The sequence below is a fragment of the Silene latifolia genome, chromosome 10 (genome assembly GCF_048544455.1).
Source record: "Silene latifolia isolate original U9 population chromosome 10, ASM4854445v1, whole genome shotgun sequence".
Taxonomy (NCBI): Eukaryota; Viridiplantae; Streptophyta; class Magnoliopsida; order Caryophyllales; family Caryophyllaceae; genus Silene; species Silene latifolia.
The window spans coordinates 10,846,252-10,869,692 of NC_133535.1; the positions used below are offsets into that span (position 1 = coordinate 10,846,252).

Consider the following 23,441-nt stretch of genomic DNA (forward strand, 5'->3'; position numbering starts at 1 on the left):
TCATTGGGTGTTAGCAGCCATCATGCCGACAAGGAATAAAGTTTTCTGGTTGGACTCTTTACATCATCAACCAAGCGAGACTTTTAAGCGCTTGATTAATATGTAAGTTTATAATACTGATTTATTTATAATAACATTTTCAATTTTTATTTATAGAAAAAAGCTCATTTTTGCCCCTAAAAAAATGAGTTTCTGCCTCCTTTTTTATTTTTAAAAAAAGGGCCTTTGAGAAGAAAAGAGCAAACGAGCAGGATCAACCCACGAAAGATTCTGATGTTGGCCCTGATTTTATTACGATAACAGGGGTACGTGCTCAAATACAATAACATTAAGTGCAAAATCTGGGTTTAATACTAATACATACAATACCTAAAGTTCAAGATTCTGATGTGAGCCTTCTCTCGTCTGTTTGTTTTTATGTAATAATAGGCCCCTCGCCAGCCAGATAGCATACAATGTGGATACTACGCTTGTCGGTTCATGTTGGAGATTATTAGGCGAAGATATATCATTATTCCAGAAAAGGTTAGTAATTTAATAATGTGTTTATTACTTTTTTTTAAATTAGAGCTAATGTTGTCTTGCTTGCTGCTATATATACCATGATGTTGCTAATGTTGTCTTGCTTGCTGCTATATTATATACCATAATGTCTTCTCTTTGTTTTTTACGCAGTATGCAATCAACCCGTCACAACTGTGACACCCTCATTTTTAGCCTTAAATAAAGACGTAAATTCTACGGAAAAACTGACAGGATATGTTTGTAATTGGTTCAACTAGATAAAACCTGTAATTTCAAAAATTTTCCTAAACCATTCACAAACATTTCCAGAAGGAGAGTGCCATAACCTGCAATTTCTAACAAACTAATTTACATACATAACTAAAGACGCGGGAATATAGCGATACAAACCAAAATAGAAGAGGGAGACATATGTCCCTTCAAAATATATATACAAAACCAAAAGTTAAAGGTTTCTACAAAAATAGCCAAACTAGGTCCAAGGTTCTCTTGCTCACTAGCTCGTCCGTGAACCCCAACTAAGCATCAAGTACCTGTCAATCGCATTTTATACAAACACGAAAGCCACAATTCAGTGGGGAGTAACTTCGAGTCCTCCCAGCCACGAAACGTCATATTTAATGTAACATGTAATGTAACATGTAATCAGCATGATAATTAATCTAATTTCCAAGCATTCTATCATATGAATACTAAACTGACCAATTTAAACTATCATGTGAAACATATAACAAGTAGTAATCCAAACTTTATCAATTGTAACCGGCTTACATCTCACCTATTACAATTCATAAAGTCACCATACAAGAAAGGGCAATATATCAAAGACAGGCATAAGTTCTTAGCACGGTCAATAGTCACTCTGTAACTCGAGTCTATACCACGAGGTAGGGAAGGTAATCGAACCGGTATCTTGGCTCAGCGGTTAATATTAATAAAACATGGCCAAGACACAACACAACCCTAGCCTAAAATCTGCGCAGACCTAGACATGCGGATACACACCACCGCACCCAAGACCCACAATTTTTCTAAAACAAAGTGAGTACCCTAAGGAGTCCACCAAAGGGTTGGCTAGTACTTAAGCTGACCACTTACTATCAAAATAAGTAACGAGGTCATGCCCCAACTTGGATATAAATCCACTAGTCAGGAACACAAAGGCTATCAAGCAGTGAACATATACTCGTCAAAGACTATAAAGGCCTATCTATGATGAAGGCCGAAATACTCACCTAGGACCTAGTCCCAGCTAGTCCCAGCTTGAATACTTTAGCCCACACCACACAAGACAAGTAAGACACCCACTTAACCATAAGAGGGCAAAGAGTCCAACTTACCAACATAAATGCTAACATTCTATCATGTGAAAGGCTATATAAATGTCTATTCAAAGACAATCCAACAAAGATCCTCAATAAGTATTCAATACCAATTTCCAATTCTAACAATATTAACCATATTAAAGGTTTCGGGGAATCTAGGGCCGTTTCTACAATATAAGAAGCTACTTAAATCAACTAACTACACATGTGAAATAAAAATATAATAAATGGCCTAAAACAAGAAAAAGGTTGATTATCTAATTCATTCAAAATTTCATCCAACCGAATTTTTACCCGCAACCCCAGCCCTGCGACAGGTACGGGTTAAATTGCGGCTGACCAATCACACAATTGACTGACATCGAATCAGTCAAAGGGACCAAGGCTCAGTTTTCGGCACAATCATCAAAACATGGCAATTATTGCTATAAAATTTATTTAAGCCTATTCATTACAATTTTATTTTAAAATCTATCCTAACATGTGTCAACTACCATAATAAGCATACTTTTTACTATTAACACAATTTTCACTACTAACATGATTCAATTCAAAGTGTACTCAAGTGTAACTTATACTAAACATATCATTAATGAACCCGAAATGACAAATATTGCATGAAAAACCGCGAAACAAGCAACGGGCTGACCCGGGCCAGCCGTGGGCCTGCCATGGGCCTGCCGGGCCTGCTGCCGCCACCCCCATACCTCCATTTTTCCGTTTTTGTTCATTTAAACACCGTTTTAAACATTACTTAATCGTTCCTAAACTAATATGCTAACTTAAACTAACAAAAGACAAGCATTAGACATGCATGCATCAAATTTTATCATGTGAAAATTTACTACTCAAACAAAAATCACAAAACATACAAAAACAACAAAGAATGTGACGATTATTCGTCGAGTAACTCGAAATATGTTACCTTAAGCTAGAAAATGAGCAATTAGCACCTTAAAACCAAACCCTAACAAGCAACTAGCCGCTATCTTCGACAATATACGAGTCCCCAAACTCGTCCTCCAATTCTTCACCTATATAAACAATAAAAACACAATAAATAAGTATAAATACCGAAATTTGCCAAAATTCGTCTTAAAACAACTTCAAGAAAACTGAAATTAAAACATACTAGGTTGTAGATCTCGACGAGAGGATTCCGGAAATATAAATTTTGTAAAAATCCGTCAAGAAACGAGAAAGTTATGGTAAATTTAGCTTGGATTTTATGTGAAAAATGGTGTTTATGGGTGATGGAATGTTTTAGAACAATAAAGAAGGTGATGTTAGGTGAGAAAATCAGAAAAAAGAAAGAGGGAAGGGGGGTGTCCGCGGGAAAGGGAGAAAGGAAAGGAGGGAGACGGGTTTTAGTCGGGATTTTACGAGTCGGTTTTGGCTCGTTTCGATAATAATTAGAACCGTTAGTCAAATGCAAATTCCGACAAGACCAAAGTTCTTAAACACGAGATTACAAGAAAATTGAATACTCATACGACCCATTTCCAAAATTGTTTACCCAATTTTCAAAAGAATTGTCATTTTTCCCCGATATGCCCTTATTTCGAATTAAAAGATTTTTACACGGTTTAAACTATTTTTAAACATTTCGAAACTATCAAAATAAATACTTTACTTCAAAATATAATAAAATTATATTTCTTTGAATTATTTTTACTTGAAATACATTAATATCAAATTTTATTTGATTAATAAATTACTTCCGAAATATATTAACGGTCCGAAATTACGGGGTGTTACAACAACAGATTGAGGAGTACTCAAATATAGATATAGACGAGGTAAGAGACATGTGGGGCAACTACGATTTAGAATATAAAAATGCATGATACTCAGAGTTTAGATCAACTTATTAGTAAATTTTTTGTTGAAGTTAGGGAAAGATTAGTTCATGTAAATTCAACTCCTTGTAAGTATATATATATATATATATATATATATATATATATATATATATATATATATATATATATATATATATATATATATATATATATGATCTTTGTTGTTGTGGTTGAATTGAATCTATTGAGTTCGATGAACTCAAATTTGTGATTTATCTTTGGTCTTTGGTATATGGTGTCATTGATATATGCGAGTTTTGAATGGCATGAAACAAATTTAATTTTTCAAAACATTAGGAGTTCGTAATAAAAACGGTTACTAAAAAAAACCGTTGTGAAGACTTTTCACAACGGTTAATAAAAAAAACACCGTTGTGAATGACTTTCACAAATACCCGCGCATAATATTCAACAACAGGTTTTAAACGAAGAACCGTTGTTAAAAGTCTTCACAATTTTGAAGGTAAAGTTACAACAACGGTTGCTTCAACTAAGAACCGTTGTCAAAAGACTTCACAATTTTGGAGGGAAAGTTACAACAACGGTTATATATACGACAACCGTTGTTATATTATTCCCTCCAAATTTTTGAAACACTTTCAACAACGGGTATGTAGCATAATCCCGTTGTCAAAAGACTTCACAATTTTGGAGGGAAAGTTACAACAACGGTTATATATACGACAACCGTTGTTATATTATTCCCTCCAAATTTTTGAAACACTTTCCACAACGGAGAACACCCAACAACAACGGCTTTTAACCGTGGTGAATACTTTAGACAACGGTTTCATTAAATAACCAGACCGTTGTGAATACCTTCTACAACGGCCGCTTTAACAACGTCCGTTTTTTGTTTTTACAACGGTTTTTACCCGTTGTTATAGGCTGTATCTGTAGTAGTGCTTGCTCAGAGGGAGAAGGATATTGAGATGCTTAAAACCGTCATCATCCCTGAGATGTGTGCCCGGTACCGGGACCAAGCTGAAGATGCTACCAGGGATGCGATTAAAGAGCTCCTTCCTGAAGGTACCTTCCCGTGGCAAGATTTTGACAGGCTTCTTGATGAGAAGGCGGCTGCTGCGGAGGCCAAGGCCGCGGATGAGGCGAAGGCGGCGAAGGCTGCTCAGGAAGCTGAGGCCAAGGCAGCTCGTGATGCTAAGGTGAAGAAGGCTAGAGAGGAGGCCGAGAGGGCAAAGGCAAGTGAAGCTTCCAAGTCATCCTCCGGGCCGCCCATCGTTGGTAATGCTGCTACTGCTGCCGGTGGCAAGCAGCAACAAGCATAGGGAGACGGGCGGTCGTCACCAGATTCACCCGGCCCTTCGGACAGCTTCAGCTGTTCGGGGGCCAACTATTGAGCCTTTCCTCCCTGCCACCCTTTTGGCGCTTCATGTCTTATGTTGTAATCTTTTGTTGTACCTTATTTTTTTGTTAAACTTTGGTAGGTTGTGTTTAGGCTATCCCTATGGGGACGGCCGTCGACTTGATTTTGTCTTGTAAACATTTTTAATAAAGTTTGTTTATTTGCCCTCGGCTTAGCCGAGGCTTTGATCTCATCCTCGCCGTTGTCTTCTTACGTTTTTAACATATTGAGCGCTTTTTCGTTTTTACCTTCGGCTTGGCCGAGGCAGTTAGATTGCGTATCTCAATTGTACTTAAACGTTTTTAAACATGTTGGCATGTCGTTCGCTTCCTCCTCCACTCCCGGTCTGGCCGAGGCGGTCGGATTTGCGCTTCCCAACTGCTGTTGTGAACATGTTAGCGTATCGGTCGTTTCCCCATCACTCCCGGCTTTGGCCGAGGCAATCGAGGTTACGGCTCGACAGCGTTCGTATCTATAGACATATTGATCGCTTCCTCTGCAACTCCCGGATTGGCCGAGGCAGTCAGATTTGCGTCTCAACTGTACTTATACGTTCTTAAGCATGTTGGTCGCTTTCGCGAGTATCAACTGCTGTTGGCAAATCGGTCGTTTCCCTCGTCACTCCCGGCTTTGGCCGAGGCAATCGAGTTTACGGTTCGACTGCGTTCGTATCTATAGACATATTGATCGCTTCCTCTGCCACTCCCGGATTGGTCGGGGCAGTCAGATTTGCGTTTCTCAATTGTACTTATACGCTCTTAAGCTCGTTGGTCGCTTACGCGAGTATCAACTGCGGTTGTAGTGACTGCCCGGCTTTGGCCGTGGCGTCTACTTTGGTACGACTACGGAGGGGACTTGGATCACTCTTTGATGGAAAACTTGGATCACTTTTCATAAGATATAATCACGCGTTGGGGTGCCCACAACGGTCTCGGACACCTCCGCCGTTATATGAAATATTTCCTAAGGTTGTCTGTGTTCCAATGGCTCATTAGAGGCACACCCTCCATGTCTGTCAGCCGGTATGTCCCCGGCCTCATTTCTTCGACCACTTTGTAGGGTCCCTCCCAGTTGGCCGTCATCTTACCATGGATGTTTCCTTTGTTGGTTGCGGCCGACTTTCTTAGGACTAGATCTCCTACTCTCAAGTCCCTTTTGTGGACCCTACGGTTGTAGGCTCTTCTCATTCGGTTTTGATATACTGACAAGTTGAGCCGTGCCGTATCTCGACTTTCTTCGACCAGGTCTAGGGAGACTCTCAGGCCTTCTTCATTTTCGGCTAGGTTAAAGGTTTGCGTTCTGATTGTCGGCACCGCTGCTTCAATTGGCAGGACGGCCTCAGACCCATAGACTAGGTGGAATGGACTGTACCCTGTTGCTTCTTTCTCCGTGGTTCGAAGTGACCATAGGACGCCGGGTAGTTCATCAGCCCATCTTCCCTTTAGATCTTCAACCTTCTTCTTCAACCCGTTCGCATTTGTTTTATTAGCTGCCTCCGCCTGCCCGTTGCTCTGAGGGTGGCAGACGAAGGAGTATGCAAATTTGATACCGAGCTCTTCCAACCAATTCATCACCATGTCGCTCCAAAACTCTCGGCCGTGGTCAAATACAATGACTTGGGGTAACCCAAAACGAGTTATAATGTTCTCCCAAATCACCTTTCTTACGGCCGCCGTGGTCTTGGCAGGTACCGCGACAGCCTCGACCCATTTGGTGAAGTAGTCAACGGCGACGATCAGGTACTTCCTTCCTCCGGAGGCCGTTGGAAATGGTCCCAATAAATCCATCCCCCACTGTGCAAATGGTAGGGGACTGAGTACCGGTTGTAGGTCTCGGGAAGGTGCATGTATCACCGGAGCATGCATCTGACAATTCTTGCACTTCTTGGTTTTCGCCCTGGAATCTTTGAGCATGGTAGGCCAGAAGTAGCCGGCTCGGAGAGCTTTGTGGGCTAACGTTCTCGCCCCCATGTGGTGTCCGCAGATGCCTTCGTGAATCTCTGTCAGTATAAGCTCCGCGTCGGCTGGGCCGACACATTTCAAGAGTGGTCTTATCACGGACCTTCTGTATAATTCTCCTTCGAATACCAAGTACCTTGTGGCGATCCTTCTTATCTTCTGAGACAGACTGCGGTCCTCCGGCAACTCTTTTGTAAGCTTGTATTTCATTATCGGAGTCATCCACGTTGTCTCGGCTTCGATGTCGCCCACCATGCTGACGGTCTCAGTGATGCTTTTAGCATTTCTGATATCCACCAGCACGGTTCGACTGACATTCTTGATGCTTGAACTGGCAAGTTTTGAGAGAGCGTCGGCTCGGTTGTTCTCAGACCTGGGGATGCACTGTATTTGGAAAGATTTCAATTTTGAGGTGTCAGCTTTTACCCTCTCCAGGTACCTTACCATCCCATCGTCTCGAGTCTCATACTCTCCCCGGATTTGATTAGCCACTAAGAGCGAGTCTGTTTTCAACACAATATGCTCCGCCCCGGCAGCTCTAGCTAACTCGACTCCAGTTATCACCGCCTCGTATTCGGATTCGTTATTTGAGGCCGAGAAGGTAAACTTCAAGGCGTACTCAAACTCGTTTCCGTTTGGGCTGATGATAAGGATGCCGGCTCCTGAGCTGTTCGTCGTGGAGGAACCGTCGGTATACACTTCCGACACGCCGGGATGTGATTCTTCTTGATACGTGCACTCGGCCAGAAAGTCTGCAAGCGCTTGCCCCTTTATCGAAGGCCTCGGCTTGTACTGAATGCCAAAGCCGGAGAGCTCCACTGCCCATTTGATAAGTCAGCCGGATTGTTCGAATTTTTCTAATGTTTTCTCCAATGGCTGGTCGGTTAAGACCGTCACGGGATGTGCGTCGAAGTAGGGTTTTAGCTTCCTTGTGGCAACGACGACGGCGAGGGCTGCCTTTTCGATTAGTGGGTAATTTCTCTCGGCGGCCAGCAGTGTATGGCTGATAAAGTAAATTGGGTATTGCTGCTTGTTTTCTTCCCTGACGATTACGGCACTGACCGTGGCCGAGGTAACTGCTAAGTATAGATATAGCGTCTCCCCCAGCGTCGGCCTGGATAGGGTCGATAGTGTCAGAAGGTGGGCTTTCAGTTGCCTGAAAGCCGTGCTCTGTTCCTCCCCCCAGCTAAAGTTTTTATTCCCCTTCAGCACTTTAAAGAACGGAGTGCTCTTGTCGGCCGACCGAGAGATGAAGCGGGCGAGAGCCACCATCCTGCCGGTCAGCGTCATAACCTCTTTTCGATTCCTCGGCTCCGGTAGGTCTAGTATTGCTTGGACTTTCTCTTGATTGGCATCAATTCCACTGGCGCTGACAAGCACGCCGAGGAACTTGCCGGCCCGGACACCGAAGTTACACTTCTTTGGATTAAGCTTCATCTTATATTTCCTTAATGAACAAAATGTCTCGTCTAAATCGGCTAAGTGCTCCCTGTCAGACTTGCTTTTTACAATAGCATCATCGACGTAAGCCTCGATGTTTCGCCCTTTTTGATTTTGGAACACTTTGTCCACCAGCCTAGTGTAAGTTGCGCCAGCGTTCTTCAAACCGAACGGCATCATTTTATACATGAAGGTACAGTGTCTGGTGATGAATGCGCACTTAGGCATGTCTTCCTCGGCCATGAATACCTGATGATACCCTGAGAAGGCGTCTAGCAGGCTTAGCATAGTGTAGCCTGCCGTGGCGTCAATTAAACTATCTATTCGAGGCAAGGGATAACAATCTTTAGGGCACGCTTTATTAAGATTGGTAAAATCAACACACATCCTCCACGCCCCTGACGATTTCCTCACCATTACAACATTTGTTAGCCACTCAGGGTAAGTACAAGGCATGATAAAGCCTGCCGCTAACAATTTGTCTGTTTCAGCTTTGATGGCCTCATCCTTCTCGGCCGAGGAGTTCCTCATCTTCTGCTTGACAGGGCGAGCGGTGGAGAGTACGTTCAGCTTGTGAACGATCACCTCCCGGCTCACGCCTGGCATCTCGGCGGCTGAGTATGCGAAGACATCTTTGTTCTTCCTCAGCAGGTCTAGGAGATCGGCTCTGAATTTTGGCTCCAGGTCGACACTGACAGTTACGGTGCGCTCCGGGTCAATTTCCACTTCCTCGGTCTCGGCTCCCTCGACCATGCCGACATTGGTGTTCATCGGATCGCCCTCCTGTTGCAAGGATGGGCTTTTCCCTTTCTCCGACTTCTTCGCCACTTTGAGGGATTGCATGTTGCACCCCCTGGCCGACACTTGGATGTTGACAATTTCGTCTCTCTCGTCCTTTGAGACGAGCTTTGTGCTTCCCCCGGTCCGAGACGTACATCAATGTCAGGGCCTGGATGGACATCACTGCATCGGCCTCGCTCAAAGTGACTCGGCCGATGAGAACATTGTAGGCAGACGAACCATCGATAACCACGAACTCAGACAAAACATTCTTAGCCGCATCCCCTTGGCCGAACATCACCGGCAGTCTGATTGACCCCGGGGGTACCAGGCCGGCCCCAGAGAAGCTGTATAGCGGGTTAGTGCAGAGGCTCAGGTCTTCAATCTTCAGACCGAGATTCAGAAAGCACTCCCTCAACATGATGTTCGTGTAGGCGCCTGTGTCAATCAGGCACCTCTTGATCAAGTGGTTGGCTATGTCCAGGTGGACTACAAGCAGGTCGCTGTGCGGGGCGACGACTCCCTCGTAGTCCTTCTTCCCAATGGTTATATCGGGGATAGTGGAAGCGGGGATCGCTGTTTTGGGCACAAAGTTGACGGCTTGGTATAACTTATTTAAGTGCCGTTTGTGCCCATTAGCTGACCCACCGTTCTCGTTTCCCCCGATGACAACCTGGATCACTCCCATCCGTTGGAATACTGATTTTCTATTCGCCCCATCGGCGCTCGTTCCCGGGCCTCCAGCTACATACTTGCTGAGGGCCCCCTTTCGGATTAGCTCTTCGATGGCGTTCCTGAGATGTCGGCAGTTGTCAGTTTTATGGCCGGTGTGGCCGTGGTATTCGCAAAACTGGCTTGCGTCACCTTCCCCCCTCGCCTTGGGGGGCCTTGCCCACTTCTGTCCATCGTTCTTGCTTAGGGTGAAGACCTCGGCTATAGAGGCGACTAGGGGGGTGAGACTACTGTACCGCTTCTGGTAGTATGGTCCCGAACTCCCCCCGGCGCCCGCCGAGTTCTGTTTCCTAAAAGATTTCTCAGGCCGTGACCTATTACCGTCACGGCGGCCTTCATCTGTGTTGTCCCGGCGGCTCTTCCTCTCTGGGTGCCCAGTTTCACTGTGGCCTACCCAGGTCTTGTGATAGTCTTCCACCTATATGGCTCGGTCGGCCATCTTTCTGGCGGAGTCTAAGTTGAGGTCTTCGCACTTGATCAGCTCGTTTTTGAACTCGCCTTTCGGGAGGCCTTTCATCAGCGCGAAGGCCGCCAGTTCGGTGTTCAGATCACGGATCTGTTGAACCTTAGCGTCGAACCTCTTCACGTAGCTTCGGAGGGACTCGTCCTCCCCCTGTCGGATAGTTAGGAGGTCTGATGTTTCCACGGCCCTCCTCTTGTTGCAAGAATACTGGGCTATGAAATTGTCTCTCAGGTCGGCATAACAGTATACCGAGCCATTAGGTAGCCCCTTGTACCAACTCTGAGCCATCCCATGCAGGGTCGTTGGGAAGAATCGGCACCACACCTCATCAGGCTGCTCACATACCGACATGTACGACTCGAAAGCCTCGGCATGGTCGGTCGGGTCGCTATCCCCTTTGTATGATAAGGACGGCAGCTTCAGCTTAGTCGGCACCCGGATCTCGAGGACATAGGCACTGAGGGGCTGTCTGACCACGTGCCGAATGACACGCGGCGATCGGCTCCTCGCAACCCTAGTCCGGCTTATCTCCCTCTGGCGGGTAGGGCTTCTTGTCCGACTTTGGTGAGTCGGACTTCTTTCACTCCTTTGGGGCTGGCCTCGTCGTTGCCGCGGCGACGCTGTCCTCCCGCGAGTGGGGGAAGGACGCAGGTCTGCCACTGGCACTACGGGCTCTGCCGGCGTCCTAGCATGCCCAGCTCCTTGTATCGCTCCGGTCAAGTTGTTCGGAGTCACTTTATGGGCCCTGGTCACCTGTGGGTGCGCTGCCGTCACCGTCGTCGTGACAGGGGTAATCGGCGTACTACCCATCAGGTCCAGGAATAGCTTTAAGTTGGCCGCATCGACCACATGTCCCATGACAGTGACCTGGTCGGTAGGCAGCGGTGTTTCTGGCTCTTTCGGCATCCCGTACGCCGTGTCAATGACTCGGCCGGTGGGGGACTGCCTGATCTCAGAATTGTGGAACGTGTCATCCTGGAAGAATGCAGTTTCTTCACTCACAATTTCTTGTTGCTTTGACATCTTCTTAGCTCGTTGAATGGGTTTGTTTTTTTTGTTTGGTAATGTAGTTGACTAGCTTTTAGTATGCTATCCCCACAGACGGCGCCAATTGTTCCGGGTGTAATTCCGGAGCAGGATTATGACCACTTAAGCTTGTAGAATGACGTCGTTGCTTGTCTCTTCCTTTCGCTCTCTCCTGTAAAGATGAACAAACTGAGGGCTCGGCTTGGTACCGAGCGAACTCACTCCGACGCTCAAGTCAGTAAACTTAAAGAGATAAGTTGTGTGTTAACTTGGCAAAGTATATTGTAGAGAGATAAGGGAGTTTTATACCAGATTAAGATGATTTTCGGATCCTTTTCTCAATGAGAGAAGTGGAGTATTTATAGACTTTCACCTTTTGTCACGTAGTGGCCAAGTGGCCAAGTGGCTAGCAGGTGGAAAGACTGTTTTACCCTCGGCCGAGGGACCCATGACAGGCCGGCAGGCCTGGTTGACTCGCTGCCGAGGGGACCGGATGTGAGTACGCGGATATGCCTCTTGGCCGGCTAGTTGCCGAGCCGAGACCCAAGTGACAGGCCGACAGGCTTCGTCGGTTAGGCTGTTAATATGTTGACTTGCTGTCTTTTAGCTTTGACCTTGGTCAAGATGTTGACTCGGTCAGCGGGTGCAGAATATGCCCCATCAACTTTAATTAGGAAAGTGGAAGGGACCCACTAATATCCTAAAACCAAGCAAAATCACGTAGCTCCTTGTACAGCAGCAATACGCATCAGCCGAACAGCAGTCATACGCGACCCGTGTGACATTCAGACAATTCTTCTTTTTTTGTCTTAGCTCCTACTCCCTCCTATTCACTATATTCTTCCTCTTTCCTTTTTGCACAAGAAATAAGAAAGTGATTTTGGACCACACAAAACACACTACCCCACATGTAATTTAATTTGGACCACACAAATCAACCCAAAAATGGAAATAGGGAAGAAAACCCGAATAATCTAAATAAGGAAATAGGGAAGAAAATGGTGAATAGGAGGGAGTATATTTCCTCCCTTAGTTTATTTTTATCATCTTTAATCTTACTCCGACATATTTTATATGCGACATACGAGTCACATACTAACAATTCTCCACTTTTACTCGGACAGTCGCATTTAGCAAACGACTTTCAAATCACTCGACCACTATACAAGTCACTCAAGTAGACTTATATCTGTCATGTTCCAGCAAATTGAGCTCTCACACTAGAACACCATATACTCCACCATGAGTCTACAACCATCCAATATACCCTGGACTGGGTCTGCCGTCCAATAAGCCATGGACTAGGCCTGCGTCCATTTAGCCCTGGACCGGGCCGCTCAAGGATGCTCCACCTTAAGCTCAGCACCCCGAAGGGTCAGGGACTTCTTTTGTTTTATGAACACTCTTGCTAAATTTAAATCTGTGTTTCTTACCAAACACACACGCTGCTCATTAAACTCAAGGTTACTCACCTTGACACCGTTAAAAAGATCCCTCTTGTACAATTGTTGTATCCTTTTATCACCCATATGACCAAGCCGCTTATGCCAAACTTTAGTCTTCTTCTTGTGATTTACGGATGCACAACTTGCAAAATTAGTCAGTGTTTCTCCTTGTAATACATACAAAGAATTTTGTTTGACACCTTTCAGCACCAAACTAGAACCCTTCGTGACAGACAAAATCTCCCCTTTACTCTGGAACTCATATCCTAAATCACTTAATAAATCAAGTGATATAAGATTCTTCCCTAAAGCTGGAACATGTCTCACATTAGTCAAAGTACACTTCTTACCCTCAGCAGTTTTCACCTTGATTGACCCAATACCCACTACCTCACAAGTAGCATTGTTACCAACAACAACGCGACCCTCATTAAAGAACTCATAAGTATTAAACTAATGCTTGTGTGGACACATATGATAAGAACACCTCGAATCTAGAATCCAACGATCATAGGACGAACATAATCAACCACAAGTGTATAGTCCGCCTCAGAATCGTACTCCAAATTCTTACTTTGAACTACAGCCGCATTAAACTTAGCTTTCAACTTAGGACAACTAAGTCTTTTATGCCCGGGTTCTTTGCATAGATAACAGATAACAGAATTATCAGTAGTATTGGTGTCTGGAATATTAGCCTTAACCTTTTTCTTCCGAACTCCGCCCTTTTTAGTATTATCAACAACTAAACCTGCCCCTGATCCGTTTTCTAAGTCAACAGTTGCTTTTTGTCGCAACTCCCTAGTGCAAAGTGCTGACTTCACTTCCTCTAGAGTCAACGTTTCTTTACCAAGAACAAAAGAATCCACAAAATTCTCATACGACGCAGGTAAAGAAACCAGCAGAATTAAAGCAGCATCTTCATCCTCAATCTTAATATCTATATTACGCAGATCTAGTAATATAGTATTATATTTGTCTAGATGATCACGAAGTGACATACTTATTTGCATCTTGAAAGAGAACAGACGTTGTTTCAACAACAACTTATTGGTGAGCGACTTTGTCATGTACAAACTCTCCAATTTCAGCCATAACCCCAATGCAGTCGACTCATCGGCTACCTCAGTTAGGACATCGTCTGACACACTCAACAAGATCGATGAATGAGACCTCTCCTCCATTGTTAATAAGGCAGGATCTTCCGTCTCAGTCACCCTAGGTTCAACACCCGCAGCCGAAGCTTCAGTCTTCGTCACCTTTGTGGAGAAACCCGGCTTCAAGGGTTTCCAGATGCACCGCTCCTTTAGCAAAGCCCTCATCTTTATCTGCCATAGTGCAAAACTATTCCTCCCATCAAACTTCTCAATCCTTATAGTGTCAGTTGCCATCTTCTCCTCCCTGGATCCAAAAACCTAAGCTCTGGTGCCAATTGTTGTGCGGAAGCGCGAATATCTCGTGTTGGGCCTCTGCTGCATCTGTGTCCACAACCCATAATAGTACGATATTGTCCGCTTTGGGCCAAGCCCTCACGGATTTACTCTTCGGCTCCTTCCCAAAAGGCCTCGTATTATTATATTTTGTAGACACTTATAAAGATGAGCTTTCATCTTTATTCTACCGATGTGGGACATGAGTTTTCACCCTAACAATATCCAAACTCTATATTTATAATAACTACTTTTTCACTAATATGGACCTTGATTAAATGGTTAGATCCATGTTTATAATATATTTACGTAAAACCGTCTTAGGAGTATGAGGTTATACTGCTGTGACTGAGAATTTAAGGACTATCTTAGGTCAATGAACGTTACATCCCAAAATGTGGCCCAAGTTGGAATAATCTTAGGTTGGTTCAGAGATAATGACCACTTAATTTGGTCATATATATGTAATAACCACAGGTTTTGCTGTTTTGGAATGTAACGTTCAATTGCATGCAAGCCAGGGTAACTAGCATGTGCTTGTTCGAAACAATAGTATGCTGAATGCATTATAATAATTGTCAAAGAGTGGTATATGTTCTTTGTAGTATCTTCTTGATTATTTTTGGAATTATTATCTTTTTTGTTGTTATGGTTATTATAATTCTTCAATTTTGTAGATATTATCCTTGTGGATATCTTAAATCAATATGATAGATATTACTCACGACATTAATCATGGAAATTAGAAAGCTTTATTAGTTCGACTTATATTAAGAGCTTCAAATTGTCGATGATTCCTTGTACTCAATGGAATGGTGTTGCAGTGTTATATCCTGTGTTGTTGGGTTTGTGCCTTGATTTGTTAGTCGCCGCTTCGAATGACTATGCGGGCCTCGCTGACCGGGCAACGCCCCCGAAACTTAAACGGTATCGGTATATGTTATTGGGCTAGGTCTGTCTTGGGCCTTTATTAGGTCATTCTGTATTAGATCTTAGAGAGTATTATATAAACTCTCTAAGTCTCTACCTAGCAGCCATGTTTATTATAGCGTCTGAATCTGTAAACCGAAAACTCCTCACATATCAATAAAATTCTCTTCTTTCTGCCCTGTGGACGTAGTTTTATTGTTCTTTTATTTGTTCTTTCTTGCTTCCGTTACAACATGTGTGTATTGTGAATATATATTTCCTCCTTGTGGCCTCAAATGGTGTTGTAGTGTAACTAGTGTTGTATCCTGTTAACACATCATGTGACGTTGTCAACTGAAAGGTCGAAATAACATAGGAATTTATTCTCTCCTCCGACTTTGGGTGTTTAGGTAATGAATTTTGATATTTTCACGTCTGTAGATAATCAACCCATCACTTATTTCACTGTCTTTAGTGTTTGGATTTGTCATCGCATCTTGCATACGCGATATCATGCATTCCTTTGGCAGTCGTGTGAACTGTCGTCTCAGAAATAGAGCCATAGAGGTGCTTATCCCGCCAATATCAAGACAATATACTTTTAAATTACACCATCCATTTTAATCCGAGCTTGAGTCGGATTGATTGTAATAGGTAGTAACACTCTTTTATCTGTATTATGTTCATACTAAGACAATATACTTTTTTTTTAAAAAAAAAAAAAAAAAAAAATCATCTGTATTATGTTCATACTAAGGAAATGGGCAAATTCTCAAACTTTGAAGGACCGGTATAGCACATTAAGTGGATTATACATCTGATATACTACATCAAATGGTATAATTTTTGAGCATTAAGATAAAATTTTTGAATTTTAATTTAAAAATTTTGAGTTTTATTATAAAGTTTTTGAGTTTATTTACTTAAACATTAATCTTAAAAAGTCACATTATAACTCAAAAAAATTATATATAAGCTGAGAAAAATTTGATTTTTGACATCATAAAACTAAAATGTAATTTATAAACTCTATATAACTCAAAAAACCACACAAAAACTCAAAAAATTATTAAGTATGAGGTAGTACATCTGATGTACAATCCTTTTTCTCGGTATAGCGTGGTTCAGGGTAGGCTGCTATGGTGAATGTAACATGGAGCAACATCAACAAATGTGATTATTAGTCGGATTCAATTCGGATCATTATGATGCTCTTTATGTGAAAAGTAGGAGTAGAAGTAGAAAATACCTACTTCTACTTTTGGAGGGTAATTATCAGCTTTTAACTTTTTAAAAGTAGTTTTAAAACTCCTAAATTATCTCTCGTTTTAATTATTCATTATTAAGTGAATGTAACGAACAAAAGACGAGTCTGAATCGTTTCTTGATAACTACTCCTTTCGTCTCAATCTTTTGTTTACATTAATTAAAATACTCCTAAAAAAGAATAAAAAAGGGGTACAAATAATCAGAACTTTAGTGTCTTAGAAGAGGACGGAATATTACATATTCAGTTCAAAGTAAATAAATAAACAATAATAAGGAGTTTAAGATCAAACTGCAAATTCATTTAGGGGGTGTTTGGTTGAAGTTTTTGAAATGGATTGGAATAAAGATTCAATCCATTCTAGTCTTTAGTTGAAAGTTTTTGGAATGGATTGGAGTAGTGGTAGTAATATGATGGAATGGGGTTATAAACTTGGTGTATAGATGGGTATGGAATAGAGTTAGAATATCTAACTCTATTCCATACCCATCTATACACCAAGTTTGTAACTCCATTCTGCCATATTACTACTACTCTACTCCATTTCCGAAGCGATCCAAACATTTATCAGCAAGTTCTAACCCAATGGCTTTATAGTATCACAATCCATTCCAATACTTTGAACAAAACGACCCCTATTAAAGTGGTAGCGTTCGTTATGGACATAGTCGTATACTCGTTTAACATAGGTGTTATAGTTAGAGGTGGCAAATGGTCAATGAGTTAGAGTTTGGGTTGGGTTATTTTGGGTTTGTCAAATATTTTGGGTCAGGTCAGTCATTTCAAATTTTGGATTCCATTTTGGGTTTGGTGACTTCAGATCGATCATTTCGGAGTAGGTCATTTTAGATCGGGTCAATTTCTAGTCAATAGTTAAAACACATTATTTAGCACAAGTACTAATTTGATTTACTTGAAGATGAAGGTTATTTTACAAGGTCACTCATTTGTTATGGAGCGACGAAACCAGTGAACTTTTATTTGATATACATAATATTAATACGATTTAATATTAGTAATTGAGGGTTATTTTGGGTCGCTTTAAATCGGATCAATTACCATTGAGTGGTTTTCAGTCAATCAACATTGTGTCAATCAAGACTCAAGGCGGTTTGGGTTAGGTAAGGTCAACTTGGGTTTTGTGTCATATTCGAATTAGGTATTTTCAGGCTACTCACGGATCTCGGGTTAACCAAATCGGGTCGGGTCATATGATTATCAACTCTACCAGCCTACGGGTACAATTATTGCTTGGCGCGAAGGGCAAAGGGAGATTTTTGTGAACTAACAGTCAATCAAATAGAAAAACCGAAAATATAATCAAAAATTCAAAACCCTAACTTTTCCAATTCAAATTTAAAATTGAATTAATTCTTCAAGTTCAAAATTGGATTAATTCTGGAATCAAGAAGATTGGAATCTCCGGGATGATTAGGTATAAATTCCTTCATTTTCTCAAATTTATAGAAGAATGATTTCCTGTTCTAGTTCCTGCAGTTCATGTTTGCTTAGTGTTATCAATTATATGATTCCATGAATTTGAATTTAGTTTTATTAGTTGATGTTCGTAAACCCCTAATTAGTAAAGCGTAGCATATATAGAATTGTTTATAGGCAAAAAAGGGGTATACTCCGTACTTCCGTAGTGATTAAGGAAATTGTGCAATTAATTAATAAACTCTATAATACCGATATTTCTTAAAGTTTATAGGCAAAAAAGGGAGATTTATTTTTGTTGTTAAGGCCTCGAAAATAGAAGTGGAAGATGAATTCTCAGGAATTGTATGCAGGCAAGGCAGATGGTATTCAAGTGTTAAAATGAATATCAATCAAGCTCTGATTTATCCGATGAGTGAATTTCATAAAATGAGGATTCGGGATTAGATCTAAATTTATTTGGTCCGGATGCAGTCCAGATAGAAGGGCACGATCCTGTTCATTTTTTCTGGTCCGGGCCAAGCTGTGTTTGAACCCTATTCTTGTACCTGCAATGATTTTGTAGGGTTCAGACTTTGTGGAACGAATTATAGTGGTTAATACTTAGTGAAGCTTTGAGTTCAACTTGCTCATTTACTGGACCCTTGCAAATGCTTATTTAGAGCAAAAAAGGTGAAGCTATAAGGGTTTAATCATTTCTCTTAGTTACCTCTTGTAGGATAGGAAGATTACGGATACGCCTCTCTAGCATTGAGATGGTTGTTTCTAGAAGCTCGAGACCTGCTTATGGCATCAGTTATCTTCATTGGGTTTTGTGGCAAATGGTCCGAGCATGCCACTCCAACACTAAACATTAAAAAATCCATTCCAGTTTCTCTTGAATTGCTTTGTGGAATGTCCTTTCATCAGGTTCGTCAGTTATTTCGGTCTCTTCAAGTTTTGGATTGTGATAATTGTTTCTGCGGATCTGTTTTATGTCATGAGCTTAGTATTCCGGAGCCATACAGTTCACCATATGTAAATGCTTCGCTTCCTAACTGTCTAACATGTGAGAAGGCTTATATATAAGATTGAAAACAAAAAAAATCTTTCTGTAGAATACGAAGTATTTCATATAGTCATATTCTCTTAATTAAATACTCATTTTTCCCATTTTGATTTCTTTTCAAATCAGAGATTATGATAGATAGAGAAGCTCACTGACCATCAATGATCTACATATCAGTTGATTAAAATATAGGGAACCAAGTTAGCATTAAGTCGAGAAGCTTACTGAGTTTCTGCATCAGTGTTTTGATAGTAATCATGATCTATTAACAGAAGGACCCCTAAGATTGTTATGCTTCACAGATAGGTAATGTTAATTTGACAATGCTCTTAATCCCTCGAGTCTGTTGTGGTTTAACGATGTAACTTTGAGGTTAACACAATTAGATATGTTCGGTGGAAATTCACCTACAAGTTCCTGGGGTTTATATTTGGTAAATGTTACTCCTATAATGCATATAATTTGAGGTTATAGCTTCTCAGAACACTCGTAGTACTTCCTCCGTCTAATTCATTTGTTTACCTTTTCTTATTCTTATCTTGTCTGTGAGGGGTATATTATCGAAGCTAAATAAATGAACGAAACGGAGGGAGTATTATTTTATGAAGGCCAGTGTTGAATTAATTGCAACTATGTGGATGTTCAGCATAACACACGAAACCAGTTAGCTTTGAGAAAGAACAATACACAATAACAGTACATGATTATAAGTAATACAGTACTTAACACTTTATTAGTCATGTATACAGCAAACTGACGGAAAATTAATAGCATTTTACATGCAACTATGGTAGATTCGTAGTCGTTCAGGCCCCTGTAACCATTAGCGATACAAGTAGAAATAATATTATGTTAGCAGAAATTCTAAGCAAATTGAAACTTCACGAATAATTCATTAACTGTAAACTCATGATATGTCTGATGATATACCTCTTGCAGGAAGATTACGCCTGTTTCTAGCACCAAGAAGGTTGTCTCTTGCTGATTGAAGCATGCTTCTCGCGTCAACTATTTTCATTCGCTGTTGTGGCAAATGATTTGAGCACGACACTCCTACACTGATCACGGTAGTAATGCATTCCACTCTTCGTTGAAGCTCATCTTGGATTGCTCTTGGGTCTTCGACTTCTTCAGTGAGATTATCTTCTTCAAGTGATGATGGGTCTACAATCTGTAGGACTTGGTCAGGTAATGCTGCTTCCGCATGCTTATGAAGGTTGTAGCCTTCATTGAACATGTTGTCTGTTGGACTTTTTCCTGTCATTAGCTCGAGTAGCAATATGCCATAGCTGTAGACATCACCTTCTGTAGATGGCTCACTTCCGAGCCCATACTCTGATATGTGAACCCAATGCGAAGGCTTAGACGCATAAATGGGTAGTAAATAGATTACAAGTCCAGCAGATTGCTGAGTTTGTGCATCTTAGTCTTTTGATGATAATATAGTTATATGATTTTTGTCAGACTAATTATAAATAGGAATAACACTATTCTTACCTGGAGCAGCATAGCCTACAGTACCCTTCATTCCAATTGTACTACTTTGATTTGGATGCCGGGGTTGAGTAAGAAACCTTGCTAATCCAAAATCCCCAACATGAGCAACCATGTCATTATCGAGCAAAATGTTGCTTGGTTTCAAGTCGCAATGCACTATTGGAGTTTCACACTCATGGTGGAGATAGCTGAGTGCATGGGCCACATCAATCGCTACATTCACCCTTTGAACAAGGTTCATGTTTCCATCTACTCCATGCAACCATTGCTCGAGACTTCCGTTTGGCATGAACTCATATATTAGAGCTTTAAAATCATTTCTCTGAAAATCAATACTCGAGCAAACTGTTATGATGCCTACCAAATTCCGGTGACGGATATTCCTCAATGTGTTGCACTCTGCCATGAAGCTCTTAGATGCACCATGGTGTTGCAACTTGAGAACTTTCACTGCAACCGTGTTTCCATCCAAAATCCCCTTAAACACAGATCCAAAAGAACCTGACCCCAGTAGGTTCTCTAAAGAAAAACCGTTTGTTGCTTTGAGTAACATGTCGTATGATACTTTCATTGTTACATTCCCCATCATTGAACCCGATAAACGAGGTGTATTTTTCTTTTTGATACATGCCAGGTACAACCCTACTCCTCCTACCGCCATGGCCACCACGCCAACAAGTGCACTTATAATTGGAATTATCAACCTAGTCCTTTCCCTGCTTCGTTTCTCACTGCAGTTAGGTAATTGCAACTCTTTAATTCCTCCACAAATCTTGTTATTGCCAGCAACAAAGACCTCACTTGCATTGGCAAATACTGAATTCGTTGGAACCATTCCCTCAAAATCGTTATAAGATAAGTTAAGGTAATATAAATCTCGAAATTTAGAGAAGAAGGCCGGAATGGGGCCAGATAAGTTGTTTCGAGAAAAGTCAATTTCTTTGAGGCTAGCCAAAGAAGCGAAGGATGAAGGAATATTTCCACTGTAGGAATTTCCATCCATGTATAGATATTGAAGATCATGACAGTCGCCAAGATTATCTGGAATGACACCTGAAAACTTATTGTTAGACAGAAGCAAGGTTTGTAGGTTACTTTGTTTACTCAATTCCAAAGGGAGGGAGCCTTCCAAATGATTTTGAGACAAATCTACTACTATAAATGAAGCAGATCCTTGAAATAGCTTATTGTCCAAGGTTCCATTGAATTCATTGTATGCTAGATTCATCGTCAACAAGTTTTGGCAGTTTCCAAGTTGTGGAGGTATACTCCCTTCGAATTTATTATTATATAAATAAAGATCACTCAAGTGTGATAAATTGCTCAAGGAACTAGGAATTCTTCCTTCTAATCTGTTGGAACTCAAATCAAGTAGTTCCAATTTGTGAAGCTTCCCAAAATCCCGAGGAAGAGATCCCGTTAATTTGCAGCTAGGCATAATTAAGCGCTCAAGATTGTTGAGATTAGTAATACCTTCCGGAATTTCCCCACTTATTCGTGTATCATTGATTGTGAGCCATTGCAAAGAGGTGGATAGATTGGCTAGAGACTTGGGTAATATTCCAGAAAAGTGATTTGATCCCAAATCTAGGATACTTAATCGGCTACAGTTAACTAGAGTATCAATAAAGTTGATATCACCCTCTAGATAGTTATGGGCAACAGATAAAGCAGCTAGGTTATGAAGATTCCCAAAGTCATAAGGAATCCTCCCTCTAAAATTATTGCCCCTAAGGGCAATAATCTCAAGTGCTGTGAGATTTAGTATCGTGATTGGAATGGATCCTGAGAAGTTGTTTCCCGCAAGGTTCAAGTCATTCAGATGAGGAATAGTGAAGCCAATATCTGGAGGAAGTTCTCCATGTAGATGGTTGTCGTTAAATTCAATTTCTTGAAGGAACGAGATATTGAAAAGAGACGGGGGAAGTGTGCCCGTGAGTTCATTTTCTGTAACTTCAATGTTGGTTAGATTTTGCATCTTACCAATACTGTTGGGGATGGTTCCTGTAAAGAAGTTGTCATGAGCAAATATGTATACTAAAGAAGTAAGATTTTGTATGATGTCAAAAAGAGGCCCAGTAAGATTGTTATCCTCCACAATAAATATTGTCAGCATTGATAATGCCCTTAATCCTGTTGGGAGTTTTCCCTCTAGTTTGTTGTTGCCAAAGGAAAGAAGGTTAAGGTTACTGCAATTAGATATGTTGGATGGAATTTCACCTACAAGTGTGTTGTTCCGTAACCTTAATACTTGAAGCCTGTTTAAATGACCTAACTGCGCAGGAATATTGCCAGATATACTGTTATTGTAAAGCTCTATAATTGTAAGGAAGCTCAGGTTTCCTATGAAAGGAGAAATGGTTCCTGCCAAACCTCTAGAACTCAAATCTAATAAAGTCACTCTGTTATGTTTACGCCCACAAGTAACCCCCTCCCAAGAACAGTGGTGAATAGAGCCATTCCATGAACTTAAAACCCTGTTGGAAGGATCCAATAGTTTGCTCTTGATGGCTAGCAACGCAGTGTGGTCGGTCTCGTTGCCTGGGTAGTCAATACTATGCTGTGATAAAGTTCCTGTAATATTTTGCATAAGAAAAACAAAGATGACAAGAAAGGCTGCTGGTTTGCTACAAAATAGAGAAATAATACTTGGATTTTCATTTTGGGTTTGGAGGTTGATTGGTTTCATTGTGTGTAGTTGTCAGCAATTGTTTTGTGTGCGATGCTCTTGATCTTGATCACTCTTTGACTTATATAGGCACTTACATCATCATGATTTATTCGCTGGTCCATCTATTCTTAGTTGGAGTGGTGGCCATATAATAAGGGATTCCTTTCCTATCTAGCCAAACAAGGAGCTAAATTTCGGGTAATCTCATTCATTTCCCCTTCATTCCCTTTCTTGTTTCCATTCTCTTTCCCTTTTCTAAACCA

At 41.4% G+C, this 23,441-nt stretch overlaps 1 protein-coding gene and 1 long non-coding RNA gene across 2 annotated transcripts; both read right to left on the reverse strand.

The window, feature by feature from the left end:
• Nucleotides 1-731: 731 nt before the first annotated feature.
• Nucleotides 732-3,165, reverse strand: LOC141607076 (uncharacterized). The gene is made up of 3 exons (XR_012526887.1): nucleotides 2,983-3,165; nucleotides 2,776-2,884; nucleotides 732-1,058 (listed from the first exon to the last, which is right to left on the reverse strand). It is a non-coding gene; the product is annotated as an uncharacterized LOC141607076 (long non-coding RNA).
• A 16,752-nt stretch (nucleotides 3,166-19,917) lies between these two features.
• On the reverse strand, nucleotides 19,918-23,196 carry LOC141606929 (uncharacterized). The gene is made up of 2 exons (XM_074426315.1): nucleotides 20,508-23,196; nucleotides 19,918-20,345 (listed from the first exon to the last, which is right to left on the reverse strand). Exons 1-2 carry the CDS (start codon nucleotides 23,194-23,196, stop codon nucleotides 19,918-19,920), a joined length of 3,117 nt encoding a protein of 1,038 aa, XP_074282416.1.
• Nucleotides 23,197-23,441: the final 245 nt, after the last annotated feature.

Excerpts from the sequence above, each read along its gene's own strand:
- LOC141606929 (XM_074426315.1), bottom strand. The coding sequence starts at position 23,196 with ATGAAACCAATCAACCTCCAAACCCAAAATGAAAATCCAAGTATTATT. Across the intron at positions 20,346-20,507 it reads TGTAGGCTATGCTGCTCCAG|AGTATGGGCTCGGAAGTGAG; the intron begins GTAAGAATAGTG and ends TTCACATATCAG.